This window comes from Balaenoptera acutorostrata, chromosome 20 (assembly GCF_949987535.1).
Source record: "Balaenoptera acutorostrata chromosome 20, mBalAcu1.1, whole genome shotgun sequence".
NCBI classification, from domain to species: domain Eukaryota; kingdom Metazoa; phylum Chordata; class Mammalia; order Artiodactyla; family Balaenopteridae; genus Balaenoptera; species Balaenoptera acutorostrata.
Genome location: NC_080083.1, coordinates 13,376,410 through 13,394,285, shown reverse-complemented (window position 1 = coordinate 13,394,285; position 17,876 = coordinate 13,376,410). Strand labels below are relative to the sequence as shown.

At 42.5% G+C, this 17,876-nt stretch overlaps 1 protein-coding gene and 1 non-coding gene across 6 annotated transcripts in view; one reads left to right on the top strand and one right to left on the bottom strand.

The window, feature by feature from the left end:
• SMG6 (SMG6 nonsense mediated mRNA decay factor) overlaps positions 1-17,876 on the bottom strand; it is a 242,674-nt gene that overhangs the window by 205,132 nt on the left and 19,666 nt on the right. For all 5 annotated transcript variants that reach the window (XR_009006232.1, XM_057535375.1, XM_057535379.1 and 2 more), the window contains exons 7-8: positions 17,465-17,575; positions 16,893-17,105 (exon numbers count right to left, since the gene is read on the bottom strand). Coding sequence is in view for 4 of the 5 variants with exons in the window: in XM_057535375.1 (XP_057391358.1) it covers positions 16,893-17,105; positions 17,465-17,575 (324 nt within the window). In the remaining variant the exon portion in view is untranslated. The remainder of the gene's footprint in view (positions 1-16,892; positions 17,106-17,464; positions 17,576-17,876) is intronic.
• On the top strand, positions 4,066-4,138 carry TRNAW-CCA (transfer RNA tryptophan (anticodon CCA)). The gene has a single exon. It is a non-coding gene; the product is annotated as a tRNA-Trp (tRNA).

The following is a 17,876-nucleotide window of genomic DNA, read 5'->3' as shown; positions in this document are numbered from 1 at the left end:
GTCTCTCTGTCACACGTTCTTCTTTTTAAACAACTCCTTACATAAAAAGGTAATAAACGCTTCTTAGCTTGCAGGCCACTGGCAGTCTTGTATCTCCCCCTGTTCAGAGCACTACCTGACTCATTACAGTCCACTTATATTGAGAGATGCTGACTAAAATAAAATTCGACGCCGTGTGTTATAAACAACTCCAATAATGAACATTACAATTTTAAAGATTGCAACAAGAGCTTCAGAATTTAGTCTTAAAACCTAAGAACTGAGGCATGTATTTGACTTCTAATCAATTAAACAGTTCTCTCCTCTCCTCCCCTGTGCATTTCAGGAGCAAGTTTTCTTGTGAATGTTCGTTTTCAAACATGTTACTGAAAAGAGCACAGGGGCAGCCTTTCCCTCTCCCTTGAGGGTATGTAACTTCCTATTCACTATGCGTGCCACTCAAAAAGTCTCTTTAGAATTACTACTCTTAACATTTTCTAAAATGTCTAAACCAAACCAAAGCCTGGAAAATCTGACTGGTATCTGGGTCCTGACTTTCCGGATGGTAACTAAAGGTCACGTGGGGTGGAAAGTGGCCTGTGGGTAACACAGAATACACACATGCACGCGAACAGGATATGTTGGTAATCCGGTTTCCTGAGACCTGGTGAGTTGTGAGAGTTCTCATCAACACTCTTGGGGAAGATGAAAAACCTTAAGCTGGGAAATACTGGATTTTAAGAAAGTATTCAGGGCTTCCCTGGTGGCGCAGTGGTTGAGAATCTGCCTGCCAATGCAGGGGACACGGGTTCGGGCCCCGGTCTGGGAAGATCCCACATGCCACGGAGCAACTGGGCCCGTGAGCCACAATTACTGAGCCTGCGTGTCTGGAGCCTGTGCTCCGCAACAAGAGAGGCCGCGACAGTGAGAGGCCCGCGCACCGCGATGAAGAGTGGTCCCCACTCGCCACAACTGGAGAAAGCCCTCGCACAGAAACGAAGACTCAACACAGTCATAAATAAATAAATAAAAGAACGTGAATTTCTTTAAAAAAAAAAAAAAAAAAAAAAGAAAGTATTCATTCTTAGAATTAGATTTCTGGTTGAAGCAGAATGGGAAGGTACACCTCCTCTTCCTCCACATTTTAGTTGTCTAAAAACATAAATAAAACAAACACAAAAAATAAATGAAGAGAGTATCTGACAAGGTTTCTTCACCGTGTGGAAGCTGGTGTTTGCAGCATGGCTTATATCACGTCTCAAGCCCAGAAAGACGAAGAGTGTGGTTTTGGTGTCTAACCAGCCTCAACTGCACCCTGGCACTCTGTTTCTTCCCCCTAGAGAACTCTGCTCTGCTAGAGGAAAGAAACCAACCTCACATCTTGAAACAAAACTGCTAGGATAAAAATAAAGCCCTGAAGTGGTTTGGTGACCGAGGTCATATGGGGCGTTAAGGGTTTGTAGTTAGGGCCAATGTACTTTGAGAAACTTCCACTCACTGCTAACCACAAAGAGACAAAGACAGACATCAGCCCGAGAGTCCAACAGTGATCCAGGCAGGTGGCCCCAGACCTTGTCTGTTAGAGGCTGTTCCTCACAGCAAACTCATAGGATCAATATCTGAAAAAACCCAGTCCCAGTTCTGACTTTCTTTGAAAGTAATCTCACCAAGCTGTTTCTTATGGCCTGAGAAAAAGAGAGCCAATCTGTAGCCTCTTCCTGTAGAAAGAGGCTCTTATGAACTCCTGTCATCACATGCTGCCAAATCTCAGTTGACAGAAGAATACTTTCAAAGAGTTGCCAGGGTGGAGGAGAATGACACGGGGTACATATTGTAAGCTACTTTACAAAAGTAAAGGGCCACATCAGTGACATGAAGTTAATAAAATGCCCACAGCAACCCCGAAAAAATACATGGTACCCACCTTACAGATATAAAATCTCTGTATTCATGAGGCCAACTTTCTCTGCTTTGACGATATAATTATGGGGCAATGCAATAACTGAGTTATCATGGACAAAACATTTACCTAAGAGCAGAGAGACTCAATTCTTCTCTATCATTGTAAATTAAGTCAATGCTTAGGCTACCCAGAGGAAATCAGGTCAAAAGCTATTTTGAGCTTCATAGTGGCACTAGCTCTGGAAGTGCCAACCTGAGGGATCATGATACAACTCTAGGAATTGGAACTCACTCGAATACAAGGCAAGACATCTTGCCTAAGGAAGCAGGCCTTCTAAAACCATGCTCTCATCTATAGTTATGTTCATGGGTGGGGGCAGGGGGGTGAGGGGAAGGTGGAGGCATTAGATGTGTATCACCCACACATCACAGCTTTCTTCTGCACGGTGGTGGCAGCAGTGGTAGCAGCAGCAGCAGCTGGAGTGCACAAATTATGCAAGGGGCACTGAAAAGCAAGACAAAGGATGGGTCTGAAGAAAATGCCACCTGCATACCACACTTTTAAAAAAAGCCTTCAAGCAAATATAATAAGTTGAGCATGTGAAAGCTCTGTGCTACGGCCACCTGACCTGGATTTCCCACAGTGAAGCTGTGCTCCTTTTTTGGCCCATGTTTACTTTGCTGGACTCTTGATTAAAGGCAAGAAAAAAATGTACTCATATACTATCTAGCCTTGTAGAGCCATGTATCAGAGTCGGAAAGAAAATCATCATCCTCGAAGGAAAAACCACCATGGAAACATGGACACAAGAGATCCAGGCAGGGACAGCACACAAAATCCAGGCAGATGATTCCCAAACCTTGGCAAATAAGGTTCTCACTCTGCCAGAGATTCCACATAACTATCAAAAAGCCTGGGGACAAGGAAAACTACATGAGACCAGAAAAGCTTATTCTAACCAACTGGTTTGGTGGGTGGCATTCAGACTTTACTAAAACACAGCCTGAAGCTTTTCAGTTCACACGCTTAGGCAGTATAACTTCTCACTTTTCACCAAGCTTGGCTGCAACAGGATGCTGAGGAAAGAGCTCTGTCCCAGAGCTCTGTAGGTAGGCCTCAATTCCCACAGGTACAAATTTCATTAAGAAACAGAAGTGATACCTTCAGATTCCTTAGGCTCACTACTGGACAGCAGACAGAGTAACCCAGCCAGGTACCAGGACATACTGCTAACTGATTTCTGGGTCAACAACAATGACAACGTCACGTGAATCCCAGCAAAACACCTATGGCCCAATGATTAAGACATTTCCCTGTGCCCAAAGTCAGGCCCGTTTGGGTGCTCTTGTCAATCTTAAATTGAATCTCTGAGAAACAACTTAGATGTCTCTTAAAAACCTGGATTGTAATAACTTACTTTGGTGACACTTTTAAAGCATGGATCACAAAATCAAATGCCTACAGAGGCAAGGTGCGTGATATAAGTAAGCAACATACAAGCAAGCATAGGAGAGGTAAAGGGGCTAGTGGCAAACTAAAAGGGGGTAGGTACTACTCAGCTCTGGCAAATTGTTGCCAGATCTTGATTTCTTTTGAGAATTAGCTGGCAACTGACTGTAATTTTAAAATAAAACAAACAAAAATCCACTATTTGTACCACTTGAACTCTGGTTAGTGAGCTAATCTGACATCTCCTAATGCAATAAAAAATGAGGCACACGGCCCCACCAATGAAGTACTCTTACCAAAAATGCTGAAAGTATCTAACCATGTGTTTAACTCTCATTTACAGTTATATGGGGAGAGAGGAACAGGTTAAATGATACCACAAGGAAAGAGAGGCAAATCCAGAATGCGGAAATTCCATAGGACAATTGACCTGCTTCTTCTTCTTTTTTTTTTTTTTTTTGACCTGCTTCTTTAACAAGCTAGTGACATGAAGAAAATTTTTAAAAGGGAAGGCAGAACCGGTCTTGATTAAAAGAGACTTAGGAAAAAAACAATCAAACAATAATATATAGATCTTGATTTGAACAAACCAACTCTAAAAAGACATTTGTTAGATAATCTGGGAAATGAAGTTATAGATCAGATATTGAATGACGCCAAGGAAAGGCAGGGCAATGGCCCTGTGGTACGTAAGAAAACGTTCATTACTTTTTTAAAGGCATGTAGGGGGCACTTCCCTGGTGGTCCAGTGGTTAAGACTCCATGCTCCCAAAGCAGGGGGCCCAGGTTCGATCCCTGGTCAGGGAACTAGATCCTGTATGCCGCAACTAAGAGCCCGTGTGCTGCAACTAAAGATCCCACGTGCCGCAACTAAGGATCCCGCATGCAGCAACTAAAAGATCCCACACGCAGCAACAAAGATCCTGCATACTGCAACTAAGACCCAGTGCAGCCAAATAAATAAATATATATATATATATTTTTTAATTAGAAAATAAAAGGCATGTAGAGAAGTGAAATATGTAGGGATGCAGTGGTCTAGGGTTTGCTTTAAAATACTTCAGCAGGGGGTGAGGGGGAGAAGCTGAAACAAATGTGGAAAATGTGGGTGACAGGTATGGGGGTTCATTACGCTATTTTCTTGTGTGTGTTTGAAATTTTTCATAATTAAATAAAACTCTTCAAATCAAATGAACAGTTTGCATTTAGACAGTGGGCTGTCAGTTTGTGAATCATCAAGCCTCATTGTTCACTTCGGTTGGAAAGCGAAAAATGCAAAATCAAACCTAATACCTTAAAAGAACACCGTAACAAAAATGTAAGTATGTCAGTAACAACTACCACCACTGTATGAGAAGTTACGATATGCCACTCATTGCTCTTTACATGCATTATCTCATTTAGTCTATTGTTATCACCACCTTACAAATGAGGAAACCAAAGCGCAGGCAGATTAAGGAACATGCCCAAAGTCTCACAGCTAATAACTGATAAAACCAGGACTTGAACTTAGGACTTCCCAAAACTCAAGCTGTTAACTCCTGCACTATCCTGCCTCTGACATACAGAATGCTGGACAAAATTAATGAAAGCTAACAAGCTTCCAAACCCTAAAGAGATATAATGGACTTGCAGGCAATCACTCATGGAAGGATCTCCCAACTCCCAAGCAAAGGTGAATAACAGTGTGTATGATATGCCACTAATAGACAATCATATATCTATCTTATATATACAATTTATATTACATACAAACACACACATACTATATTACCCCATTCAAAAATATTTCTTGGGCTTCCCTGGTGGCTCAGTGGTTGGGAGTCTGCCTGCCAATGAAGGGGACATGGGTTCAAGCCCTGGTCCAGGAGGATCCTGCATGCCACGGAGTAAGTAAGCCCACATACCACAACTGCTGAGCCTGTGCTCTGAAGCCCGTGAGCCACAACTACTGAGTCCACGTGCCATAACTACTGAAGCCCATGCACCTAGAGCCTGTGCTCTGCAGCAAAGAAGCCACCGTGGTGAGAAGCCCGTGCACCGCAACGAGGAGTAGCCCCCGCTTGTGGCAACTAGAGCGGACCCGCGTGCGGCAATGGAGACCCAACGCAGCCAAAAATAAATAAATAAAATAAAATAAATAAAACATTAAAAAAATACATTTCTTTAATTAAAATATTTAAAAAGGCAATCACTCCTCTACTAGATCTGTCAATCTCTATTCCCACCCTCCTAGAAACCAACCCTAACATAACTGCCTAGAAATTTCTCCAACAAGAATCCAGCTTTCCAAACAAGGTCACAAACTTCCTATGCCCAGGGGACCTCACATTAATCCCACATGCCCCCAATTTATTACTAGCTCAAGATGCTGCCTCATGAAATGGATCCTTTCAGACTCAATCTTTCAAAAACAATAATCAGGGGGTTTCCCTGGTGGCGCAGTGGTTAAGAATCCGCCTGCCAATGCAGGGGACACGGGTTCAAGCCCTGGTCCAGGAAGATCTCACACGCCACGGAGCAACTAAGCCCATGCGCCACAACTACTGAGCCTGCGCTCTGGAGCCCATGAGCCACAACTTCTGAAGCTCGCGGGCCTAGAGCCCACGCTCCGGAACAAGAGAAGCCACCGCACTGAGAAGCCCGCACACTGCCACGAAGAGTAGCCCCCGCACGCAGCAACGAAGACCCAACGCAGCCAAAAATAAAATAAATTTATAAAAAAGAAAACAACAATAATCAGTCCTATTAGATGTCTAACCTTTCTTGAACTCACTCTTCCTTATTGTTGTGGCTTGAAAAGTTTCTCTTTATGCACAAGAGACAGGACATTATGGTGTCACTCTAACTGTGCTTTGATAAAGACCAAGATACAGATAACTGTGTTGACCGTAGATATTAGAATACCACTTTCCCAACCAGATTCTAGGTTAAAAATTAGGCATGGATTTTTCTCTTCTGATATCCCAGGATAATGGGCATTCGACATTTCCAATCTAAATGCTGTGCCCTATAAAAATACGCAGGAAGAGCATACCCTAAAATGTTTTATTTATTTATTTTGGCTGCACTGGGTCTTCATTGCAGCGTGTGGGCTCTTTAGTTGCAGCGCACGGGATCTAGAGCACGCGGGCTCAGTGGCTGTGGTGGACGGACTTAGTTGTGGCATCTCACTGGGATCTTAGTTTCCCGACCAGGGATCGAACCCAGGCCCCCTGCATTGACAGCGTGAAGCCTTCACCACTGCACCACCAGGGAAGTCCCCTAAAATGTTAAAAGTGGCTATCTCTAGGTGATAAAACATATTTATCTGCATTTTCAAGCTTTTTAGAATAAGCATGTGTTGACTTTGTGCATTTTTAAAAGCGATAAAAATATGAAAATGAAAAAGAGCTTTGCCCTTCTTGATTGAAGCCATTAGCAATTTCCTCCAACCACCAAGACACCAAGAGACACTAGTAACCTTCTCCAGGTTCGAGCTCAGAATGCCTAAAGCACCATCTAAGAGAGCAGTCCTCAAAGTTTAATCAGCAAACTGTGGGGCAAAAAATTCAGTCCACTTTCACCCTACCAAATTTAATGAATGGAAGAGTATTGCTTTTGTTGAATTAACAATGCAGATGTGACAAATAAACAATGAGAAATTCCAGAAACAAAATGTTATTTCCAGAATCCAGAAGGATATGATACAGGACCAGCCTACGGACCACCACACACCCACGCGTCCACAGCACCAAACAAGAAAGTGGTTCCTGCAGAAGGTTCAGTCTTTCCACCACTCCAACTTTCTCACATTATCCTCCAAACTTATCACAGATTTAGATACCCTGCAAAGCCTCTGCTGTGTCACACCACCTCTGTCTTTGCTCGGGCTGTTCCTCCTACTTGGAACACTCTCTTCTCACTCTCCCTAGTTAATGTTTCCAGGAAGCCTTCTGAATTCGCCCTCCCTTTGGCCACCACAACCCACGCCTCCACCAGGATTGGACCAAGTGCCCTTCTCTGTGCTTCCAAGGCACCCAAAACATACCTCCCTCACGACACTTACATGATACAGTTGGTCTTCATTATCTTTGGATTTCTCATTTATGAATTCACCTACTCATTAAAACTTATTAGCAACCCCAAAATCAATACTCACGGTGCTTTCACAGTCATTTGTGAACATGTACAGAGCAGCAAAAAATCTGAGTCTCCGCATAACCACATTCCCAGCTGAGATCAAACAAGGTGATTTCTCTCATACTTTAAACTAGTGTCCTTTCTGTGGCCTACTTAGTGCCACATTTTCCACATTTTTGTGCATTGATTAAAATGGTCCCCAAGTGCAGTGCTAAAATGCTATCTAGTGTTCCTAAACATGAGAAGGCTGTGATGTGTCTTTTTTTTTCTTTTTTTTTTTTTTTTAAACCCCACATTTGTTTATTTATTTATTTATTTTTGGCTGTGTTGGGTCTCCATCTCTGTGCGCAGGCCCCCTCCAGTTGCGGCAAGCGGGGGCCACCCCCCATCGCGGTGCGCGGGCCTCTCACTATCGCGGCCTCTCCCGCCGCGGAGCACAGGCTCCAGACGCGCAGGCCCAGCAACCGTGGCTCACGGGCCCAGCCGCTCCGCGGCACGCGGGATCCTCCCAGACCAGGGCTCGAACCCGCGCCCCCTGCATCAGCAGGCAGACTCCCAACCACTGCGCCACCAGGGAAGCCCTGTGATGTGTCTTAAGGAGAAAATATGTGTGCTAGATAAGTTGCTTGGGCATGAGTTATAGTGCTGCTGGCCACGAGTTCAATGTTAATGAATCAACAAAACATTAAATAAGGTGTGTTTAAATAGAAGCATACATAAAATAAGGTTATGTACTGATCAGCTGATGAAAATCTTGTAACCAGGGGCTCATAGGAATCTAACCCTGTATTTCCCTTAGGAGCAATGGTTCAGAACCTACTAATTCAGTGTCTATGGTGACTTTACAGAACATAACTACTGCAAACAACAATAAACTGTATACTGAAACATTCTCTTTATGTAGCCATTCCTTCCATTCACCCGGAGGTTGGTAAAGTAGGCCCACAGGCCAAAGCGAGCCTGCCACCGGTCTTTGTAAACAAAGTTTAACTGGAACACGGCCATGCTCACTCACTTACATTTTGTCTATGGCTACTTCAGCACCACAACAGCAAAGGTGAGTAATAACAGAGACCATATGGCTTGCAAAGTCTAAAATACTTACTATTTGGTCTTTCACAAAAAAAGGCTGCTGACCCATGCACTAGACTCTAAGCTCCTTTTTTTTCTTTTTTTAAATGTATTTATTTATTTATTCTTGGCTGCACTGGGTCTTCGTTGCTGCGCGCGGGCTTTTCTCTAGTTGTGGTGAGCGGGGGCTACTCTTCGTTGTGGTGTGCGGGCTTCTCATTGTGGTGGCTTCTCTCGTTGCGGAGCACGGGCTCTAGGCACGCGGGCTCAGTAGTTGTGGCTCGCGGGCTCTAGAGCGCAGACTCAGTAGTTGTGGCACACAGGCTTAGTTGCTCCGTGGCATGTGGGATCTTTCCGGACCAGGGCTCGAACCCGTGTCCCCTGCATTGGCAGGCGGATTCTTAACCACTGCGCCACCAGGGAAGTCCCGACTCTAAGCTCTTCGAGGAAACAACAATGTTGTACTCGTCTTTACAATCTTAGCACAAAGCTGGCACAATAGGACAGGTAAACCAAACTTCAGTCTGATGAAGCACTGGACCCAGAATACAGCCTTCTGCTCTAAGAAGTCCGGGGTAACTGCATTAAATCCCAGATGTGATTAAGTCTTGGAAAAAAAGATACTATGCAAAGAAATAAAATAAATAATGGAATGTGACAGAAGGATGAGGAGCAAAAGGAAGAAGACCAAGGCAAACAATATCATTTGGTGGGTGAAATAATATGAGAGATTCAAATAAGGAAAGACCCAATAACAGGTATTAGTAGCTACTGAGGTCCAGTCTAGTCTGAACCCCAAAACATATTCAGAAGAGTCAAAGAGAAGGAAGGTTTCACAAGAGCTTGGCCAAATATACAATGACATTTCATTTGTCTAAAGACATATTTTCTACACATAGCACCACGCATGTTGTACATATAACAATCACAATGGGTTGAGGAAAATGCCAGGAATAGTAAACCAAATCATGCCACAATAGGAGAACTCACTGAAGTCTGAAAGACAAACATCTATCAACAGCTCATTCTTCCCCAGCAGATAGACACATGTTACAGTGCATTCAAGATGTTGATAACAGAGCAATCAGGTCTGAGAAAATCCTCAGCAGTTCCATCAGAGACTCTCGCCTTTCAGTATGAACATTATTTCTGAAGCCATTAATTTAATATCCTTAGATTAACTCACTCTCAGCCACAACTCATTTGCTAAGCAGTACCCTTTTCTGATTTCCAAAGGGAGCTGAGACATAGTGGAAGGCACATCCACTAAATAAAGAATGCTTGGAACCCTGGCGACACTGAATTTGAGTGGCTTAGCTGACAGAGAGAGAGTTTAAATGTGAGGCTCAATAGTTTCAGAGGATGCCACTTACAGCTGAGGCTGGCAGTCCCTCCCCAGGTTGCATGTTCAACCCAAACCACATCTCAAGGCTGAAAACCAGCAACCCACAAGCTAACCTCCTGCAGCCACTCAGAGAGAGAGCAAAAGCTCACGCTTGGCAGAGATAGGACAAACCAGTTTGGAGATTACTATCATTACTAACAACCACCTGAAGCCAAATTTTCTGTTTCTTATTCATGGATCTGAATTTCAGCAGTTTGTGCTAGAAACTCTCCAGGAGTTGTCAAAGGAGCAACTCCTATCAAGGCTAATCACTCAAAAAGGACAAATGAAATGAACACGCAAGTAAAGCACAACACACAAATTACACAGACAAATAAATGGCACACACCGTTATAATGAAACATCATGCAGCCACACTAAGAACATACTAAGAAGAGACACTCTTAGACAAGTGGAAACACAGTCAGTTCTGCTACAAGCTCATTTTGAAAATGTGCATCTGTTCCATCATGATCAACATATTAGGGAACAATGTGAACCTAACACCAATTTTTCTTTTGTTCAGGAAAAACAACAGGTAAACAGAAAACTCCACCCAGCTGAACCGAGCTACACAGGAACACACAAAACACACACACACACACACTCCCCCCCAAACATCCACCAGCTACTGCAGTTCACCATGTGAACTTACATTCTGAGCCATGCCTATCCCAATCTGGTGTTATACCTGCCGGGCCAATTTCAAATAACCCTCCTTCCATCACTTCACAATAACTCACAAGTAGCAATCCTTCCAAAGCCCACTTCTACAAGCAAACCTCATGTCTTTTTCAAGATAGTATCTACATACTTCTTAACCAATGAACATGTATAAAACTGTACAACTGCTTTATTAGGTTTATATCTTTTTTTTTTTTTTAATATGTCACTGAGGGAGTTTTTGACTGTTGTGCTCCTAACCCCATTTTCCCCGTAAGCTCCATAGTTTTTATTGTGCAATTGTGCATAGCACAGTGATTTTTAGGAATGCATGTGTTACCTTATAGGAGAACTGACTGCATGTCCAGTGGATAATTCAAAAAAGCAAACTGTGGGACTCCCCTGATGGCACAGCAGTTAAGACTCCACACTCCCAATGCAGGGCACCCAGGTTCGATCCCTGGTCAGGGAACTAGATCCCACATGCATGCCGCAACTAAGAGTTCACATGCCACAACTCAGGAGCCCGAGTTCTGCAACTAAGGAGTCCGCAAGCCGCAACTAAAGGAGCCCGCCCGCCGCAACTAAGACCCAGTGCAACTAAATAAAGAAATAATTTTTTTTAAAAAAAGCAAACTGTATATCAGTATATATAGTATAATCTCATTTTTGTTAAAAAAATATATTTCATGTGTCTGCAGGTATGTGTGTATACATACACAACTATAAATGTTTAGAAAAAGGTCTGGAAGAACCTACATCAAATAGTTAATAGTGGTGTCTCTGAAGGAAAGAACACAAGTGACTCTCATTTTAAACTTTATGTACATTTTTGTTTGATTTAGATACCGTGAATTGGTGTTACTTCTGCAATTAAAAAAAATTCCCTTTAGGGGCTTCCCTGGTGGCGCAGTGGTTGAGAATCTGCCTGCCAATGCAGGGGACACGGGTTCGAGCCCTGGTCTGGGAGGATCCCACATGCCGCGGAGCAACTAGGCCCGTGAGCCACAATTACTGAGCCTGCGCGTCTGGAGAGGCTGCGATAATGAGAGGCCCCGCGCACCGCGATGAAGAGTGGCCCCCACTTGCCACAACTAGAGAAAGCCCTCGCACAGAAACGAAGACCCAACACAGCCATAAATAAATAAAATAGTGTATAAAAAAAAACAAAAACACGTTAAAAAAAAAATTCCCTTTAAAAAACAAATAAATCAAAAAGTAATAATAAAAAATTTTTTAAAACAAACAAACAAATAAATCTGTTCTAATAGTAGAAGTGTTGAAAAGAGTGATCATTACACAATCTGGTTATGCGATCCCTTGTTTAAAATCCTTAATATTAGATATCCAAACTCCTCAATATTTATGAAGAATCTGGCCCCTCCTATCTTCTCCAGCTTCATCCCTCACTTTTCCTCCCCTCCTTTATATGCTCAACTAAGATTTATTTAGAATCTTCTATATGCAGGCAATGGGGATAAGGCAGTGAGCAACCAGGTACAGACCCCACCCTCACAGAGGCTTGAATCTAGCAAGGGAGAGGCTTTAAGCAACAAGAACAAGACTGCACCTAGTTTTTAAGTAACGATAAAATTACTTAATCAGAAATACGGCATTACAAAGGGGAAACCACCAGGCTCAGGGATCAGGAAAAGCTTCCCTGGAAAAGGGAAGTGGTATTTACGCTGAGAGTTTAAGGAGAAGCAAAAATGGAGCTGATAAAGAGAGAAGAGCACTGCAGGCAAAGAGAATGTGCCATAGCCAAGGGCCAGAAGAGAACTTGGGTCCTTCAAGGAAGAAGCCAGTATAGCCACAGAACAAGAACAAAGGGGGGAAGAGGGGTACAGGATAAGGTCAGAAGCAGCAGAGACCAAATCTTGCAGGGCCCAGTAAACTCCTTTAAGGATTTTGGACCTGATTCTAAAAGCAAAGAGAAACAACCAAAGACTTTCAAATAGGGAAGTGACGTGACCAGAAATGTGTATGTGAAAGCTCATTTGGGTTACTGTCCAAAAAGAAAGGCCTAAGGAGGACCAGGAATAAATGTGGAAAGGTCATTAAGAACTTCTTAATAGTGTATGGATTACTGAAATAATGAATGATAGCTTGTACTACGATAGTGGTAGTAGAAATAGAAAAAAGTAGATAGATTCAAATTATGTTTAGGAGTAGACCAAACAGCTCTTGGTATTGACTGGATGTGGGGTACAGGAAAGGAAGGGGTAAAGGATGACTCTAGTCTCTAGCAAGAGCACCACTCACATCCTAGCCTCCAGCCATACTGAATGACTTGCAGCTCCCTAAGCCTTCAGCCCAAGAGTGGAAATGCCCTTACATCATCCTTCAGCTACAAAGTGCCTCCTCATTCTAGCCTTACCTAACCATGCCCATTAGGTGCTTTAATTTATGCTCCATAGCCTCTCAGCCTTGCCTTTATCACAGCACTTGGCACACTGCATTATAATATATAATATAATCATATGTTTCTGTCTTCCCCACATGACTGAGTGCTCCCTAAGGTTAAAAATCATTTTTGGTTGTTTTAATCTCTGTATCCCCAAAGCCTAATTACTCAAACCTCTGTGAATAGATTCCCTCTTCCCATCAGCTGTATGTTCCTGTTGCAGGGAACAGAGAAAGCAAGCTGAGTTCCTGGGGCCTGCTGTATGAAAGAAAAGGATATGGGAAGATGGCTTGAGCCTGAGAAAGCAGGTAAAAAAGGCAGTGTGGTTTCCTAACTGGATAAACAGAGAGCTATGAAACTGCAGGCTTCCTCCTCAAGTGCTGGTAGTATAGAACTAAAAGCCCAAACCCAGAGATGTAAATTTAAAAGAAATTAAGGATGGTGTATGTACCCACGGATGATGTATAGGCTGAAAATATATAAACAGCTTCAACAATAGTTTAGAAAACAAATTACCACATTTTACTCTGCACACATCTGTGATCATCTGAAATTTTTACTAAAAATATATTCGTATGTTATTTGTATAATTAAAAATAAAATAATAAAATGTAATGGATCCAATGTGCAGCTCAGAGAAGCTACACACTGAATAAAAACACATGCCATATGATCCAGCAATCCCACTCCTGGGCATATATCCAGACAAAACTCTAATTTGAAAAGATACACGCACCCCAATGTTCACAGCAGCACTATTTACAATAGCCAAGACATTGTAGCAACCTAAAAGTCCATCGACAGATGAATGCATAAAGAAGATGTGGAAAGGGTGTGGTGAAAAGGGAACCCTCCTACACTGTTGGTGGGAATGTAAATTGACACAACCACTATGGAAAACAGTATGGAGGTTCCTTAAAAAACTAAAAATAGAACTACCATATGACCCAGCAATCCCACTACTGGGCATATACCCTGAGAAAACCGTAATTCAAAAAGAGACATGTACCACAATGTTCACTGCAGCACTATTTACAATAGCCAGGACATGGAACCAACTTAAATGTCCATCGACAGATGAATGGATAAAGAAGATGTGGCACATATATACAATGGAATATTACTCTGCCATAAAAAGAAACAAAATTGAGTTATTTGTAGTGAAATGGATGGACTTAGAGTCTGCCATACAGAGTGAAGTAAGTCAGAAAGAGAAAAACAAATACCATATTCTAAGGCATACATATGGAATCTAAAAAAAAAAAAATTGTACTGATGAACCTAGTTGCAGGGCAGGAATAAAGATGTAGACACAGAGAATGGACTTGAGGACACGGGGTGGGAGGGGGAAGCTGGGGCGAGGTGAGAGTAGCATCAACATACATACACTATCGAATGTGAAACAGTTAGCGAGTGGGAAGCAGCAGCATAGTACAGGGAGATCGGCTCGGTGCTTTGTGATGACCTAGAGGGGTGGGATAGGGAGGGTGGGAGGGAGGGGATATGGGGACATATGTATGCATATGGCTGATTCACTTTGGTGTACAACAGAAACTAACACATTATTGTGAAGCAATTATACTCCAATAAAGATCTATTAAAAAAAATCACTTTCCTTTTCCAAAAAAAAAGATGTGATACATATATATATACAGAAAATGGAATAGTACTCAGCCATAGAAAACAACAAAATAATGCCATTTGCAGCAACATGGATGGACCTAGAGATTATCATACTAAGTGAAGCAAGTCAAAAAGAGAAAGACAAATACCATATGATATCACTCATATGTGGAATCTAAAATATGACACAAATGAACTTATCTACGAAACAGAAACAGACTCACAGACGTAGAGAACAGACTTGCAGTTGCCAAGGGAGAAGGAGGGGTGAGGGAGGGATGGATTGGGAGTTTGGGATTAGAAGATGCAAATGGATATAGAATGGATAAACAACAAGGTCCTACTGTATAGCAGAGGGAACTATATTCAATATCCTGTAAGAAACCATAATGGAAAATAATATGAAAAAGAATATGTATATATATGTATAAATGAATCACTCTGCTGTATACCAGAAACTAACACAACATTGTATATCAACTATACTTCAATAAAATAAATTTTAAAAATGAAAAAGAATAAAAACACAAACTTACAAACACATTGCTTAAAAAATAAATAAAACACCTAATGGAAGAGAGAAAGCTATAAAAGATTAATTATAACTTTTATGAGAGATACTTCCTAAGCTTGAGGCCAAGGCCAAAGAAAGTCATAAAATGCTTTCTCAAATTGTCAGTGTTGCTTTCATTTTAAAGACACACAGTGGAGCTAATCAATAGAACAATTTACCTCTTATTCAAATAGGCTTCCAGTTTGCGGTGGTAATATTCAAACTAGAAGAGGCAGTAGTGAGGGATTCTACCAGAGCAGCAACCCCTCTGAAGCACCTTGAGGTACTGGGGCCCCATGCACAACATGACATATAGGAAGTTGGGAGTTTCATTTATAAGCAATGACTGCTTTCCAAGTCATCCAGAAAATAGCTAAAGACTAAAGATATAGGAAGATAAATGGAAATTTTAAATTAAACCCCAAAGGACAAGTCCTCCTATCCCACCACCTTTGACTCATTCTTAGACAACCATGCCTCCAACTTCAAAGAGGAAATAGAAATCATCAAAAGGCCCTCCCTCATCTTCCTCCTATAATACAAACTTACCTGCATTCCCAATTATCTGTTCCTCCCTGCCCTCAAGCACAAGAAAGAGGGGTTCTCTTACCTTCTTTCAGGCTAATCCCCTCATTTGTGTGCTGGATCCTACTTCTTTCTCATCAACTGCAAGGACTTCTCCCTGCCATCTATCTCCTTTCTTTCTTAGACCTCGAACCTATTTATCATTATGTTCCTTCCTTGAGTAGCTGAAGCAACTCTCTATGACTTCAGTACCATCTATAACAGGATGCCTTCAAGTATCTTCATCTCTGGCCTAGATCTCTCTCCTCAGCTTCAGATATCTGCTAGCCTCTAAATATCTCCACGTCAATGTCCTATAGAAATTCCAACATGTCCAAAACTAAACTCATCATCTTTCTCCTAAAACCAAGACCATCATTCACCCAGTTTCCAAGTGAGAAACCTAAGTGTTACTTTTGATTCCCTCTTCTCCCTCAGCTCCCCATGTCCAATCGAGTCCTTTGGATTTTACCTCATTAATATACTTCTGTTCACTTCTCCCCATCTGCAAAGCCATTTCCTGGTTCAGGTCCTTCTCACATCTCACTTGGATTACCATAGCACGCTCCTACTCTTCTTATTTCTGTCTTACCCTTCTCCAAATTTTCCACAAAGCAGCCAGAGTCATATTTCTAAAGTGCACATCTGACATTTCCCTATTTAAAGCACTCAGTAGCTCCCTACTACCTTCAGGATAAAGGTCAAATTACTTATTACATGACCCTTCAAGGCCTGGTCCCAGATTACCCCACCACCCACTCCTCTATAAATTTTACTCTCAAGGCACAATGAACCCGCCATTTGCAGTTTTCCAACTACTGTGTCCTCTCCTTAGCTTCAAAAATCCCACACAGAATCCTAAAGCATCATATTGATGACTATAAATCCAAAGCAGCAAAAAACTGTCATCCTATACAAATCCTAAATTAATCTTCACTTAGAAAAATTACTTTTACTAAATTCTACAGTGCCACATAGTGGTGAGAGAGGGAAGCAAATAGCAAAGGTAAAGGAAGTGTAGGTGGAGGACACAGATGAGAACATCAAGGAGCCTGAAGGGATGTGCCTTCCCTGAGATGAACGGGGAATGTCTGTGCAGTGCTCCATGGCTGCATGTACCAGAGCACTCACGCTTACTCAGCTAGTCTTGCTCATAACATCACCCTCAGGAACTTACATCACTGGGGCTCAGGCTGCCCAGCCCATTCTCCTGTTCAGAATCCTTCCCAGACTCAGCGCCCTGGGAGGACCGGGGATGGGATGGATGAATCCAGATCTCCAGGCGAGTGGTGTCATCTCCAACATGCCGGAAAGTGGATTTCTTTCCTTTCCGCCATTGGCCAGGGCTCAGTTCCAATTCCTCGTGTTGCTTCTTTTCCATCTGTTCTGCCTGTACGACATACAAACATATAAGCTCAGACTGTCCTGGGATTCAGCCAATCAAGAGAAGTGCTCATCTCACCTGAGTTTGTTGCCCAAGAACTGTAAAAAGTAAAGACTTTGCCACAGTAGCAGAGTATCATCTGTTTTGTCTCATAAAAGTTATTAATTCTGTAAACCAGATGCTGTGGGCCCTGGAGAGCTCTCCTAAAGATAAGTTTGGTTCTGCATAGAGACTGACTGACTCCCATCAGCACAGCCCGAGGGGACCCCTTCAGGACATTATCAGTCGTTTCCTTAAGGACACAGAGACACTAAGAGAAACACATTCTTCTAGGAAGGAATGATTCTGCCTGCATCCCCACTCACCTTCCTTTTGGTCTCTTCAAACAAGCTCATGAGACTCTCCTTGGCAGTCAGGATAGGGTTGCTGGCAGCTAGACTGCGCATATAGTAATAGACGGCATCAAGCTTCCTCCTCTGCAGAAAAAGGTCAGAGACACTGAGTCAACCAGTTCTCTTCTGGACTCCAGCCTGAGTCAGCAGACCCAGGAAACCCTACCATCCCTCCCAACCTGTGCTCCAAGCTGTGAGGAGTTCCAACATGAAAATGAGACAACTATCCATGGGAGAAGCCATGGCGAATACATCAGAGCTCTCTTCTTGCCCAGTACTATGTCTTACATGTAGAGGTTCTCTTAAAGCCACATGCTCAGAAGCAGGAGAAACGAATAAAGAGCCTCAGAAAATATGAAACCAATTATGTTTTCTTTTTAGAGAA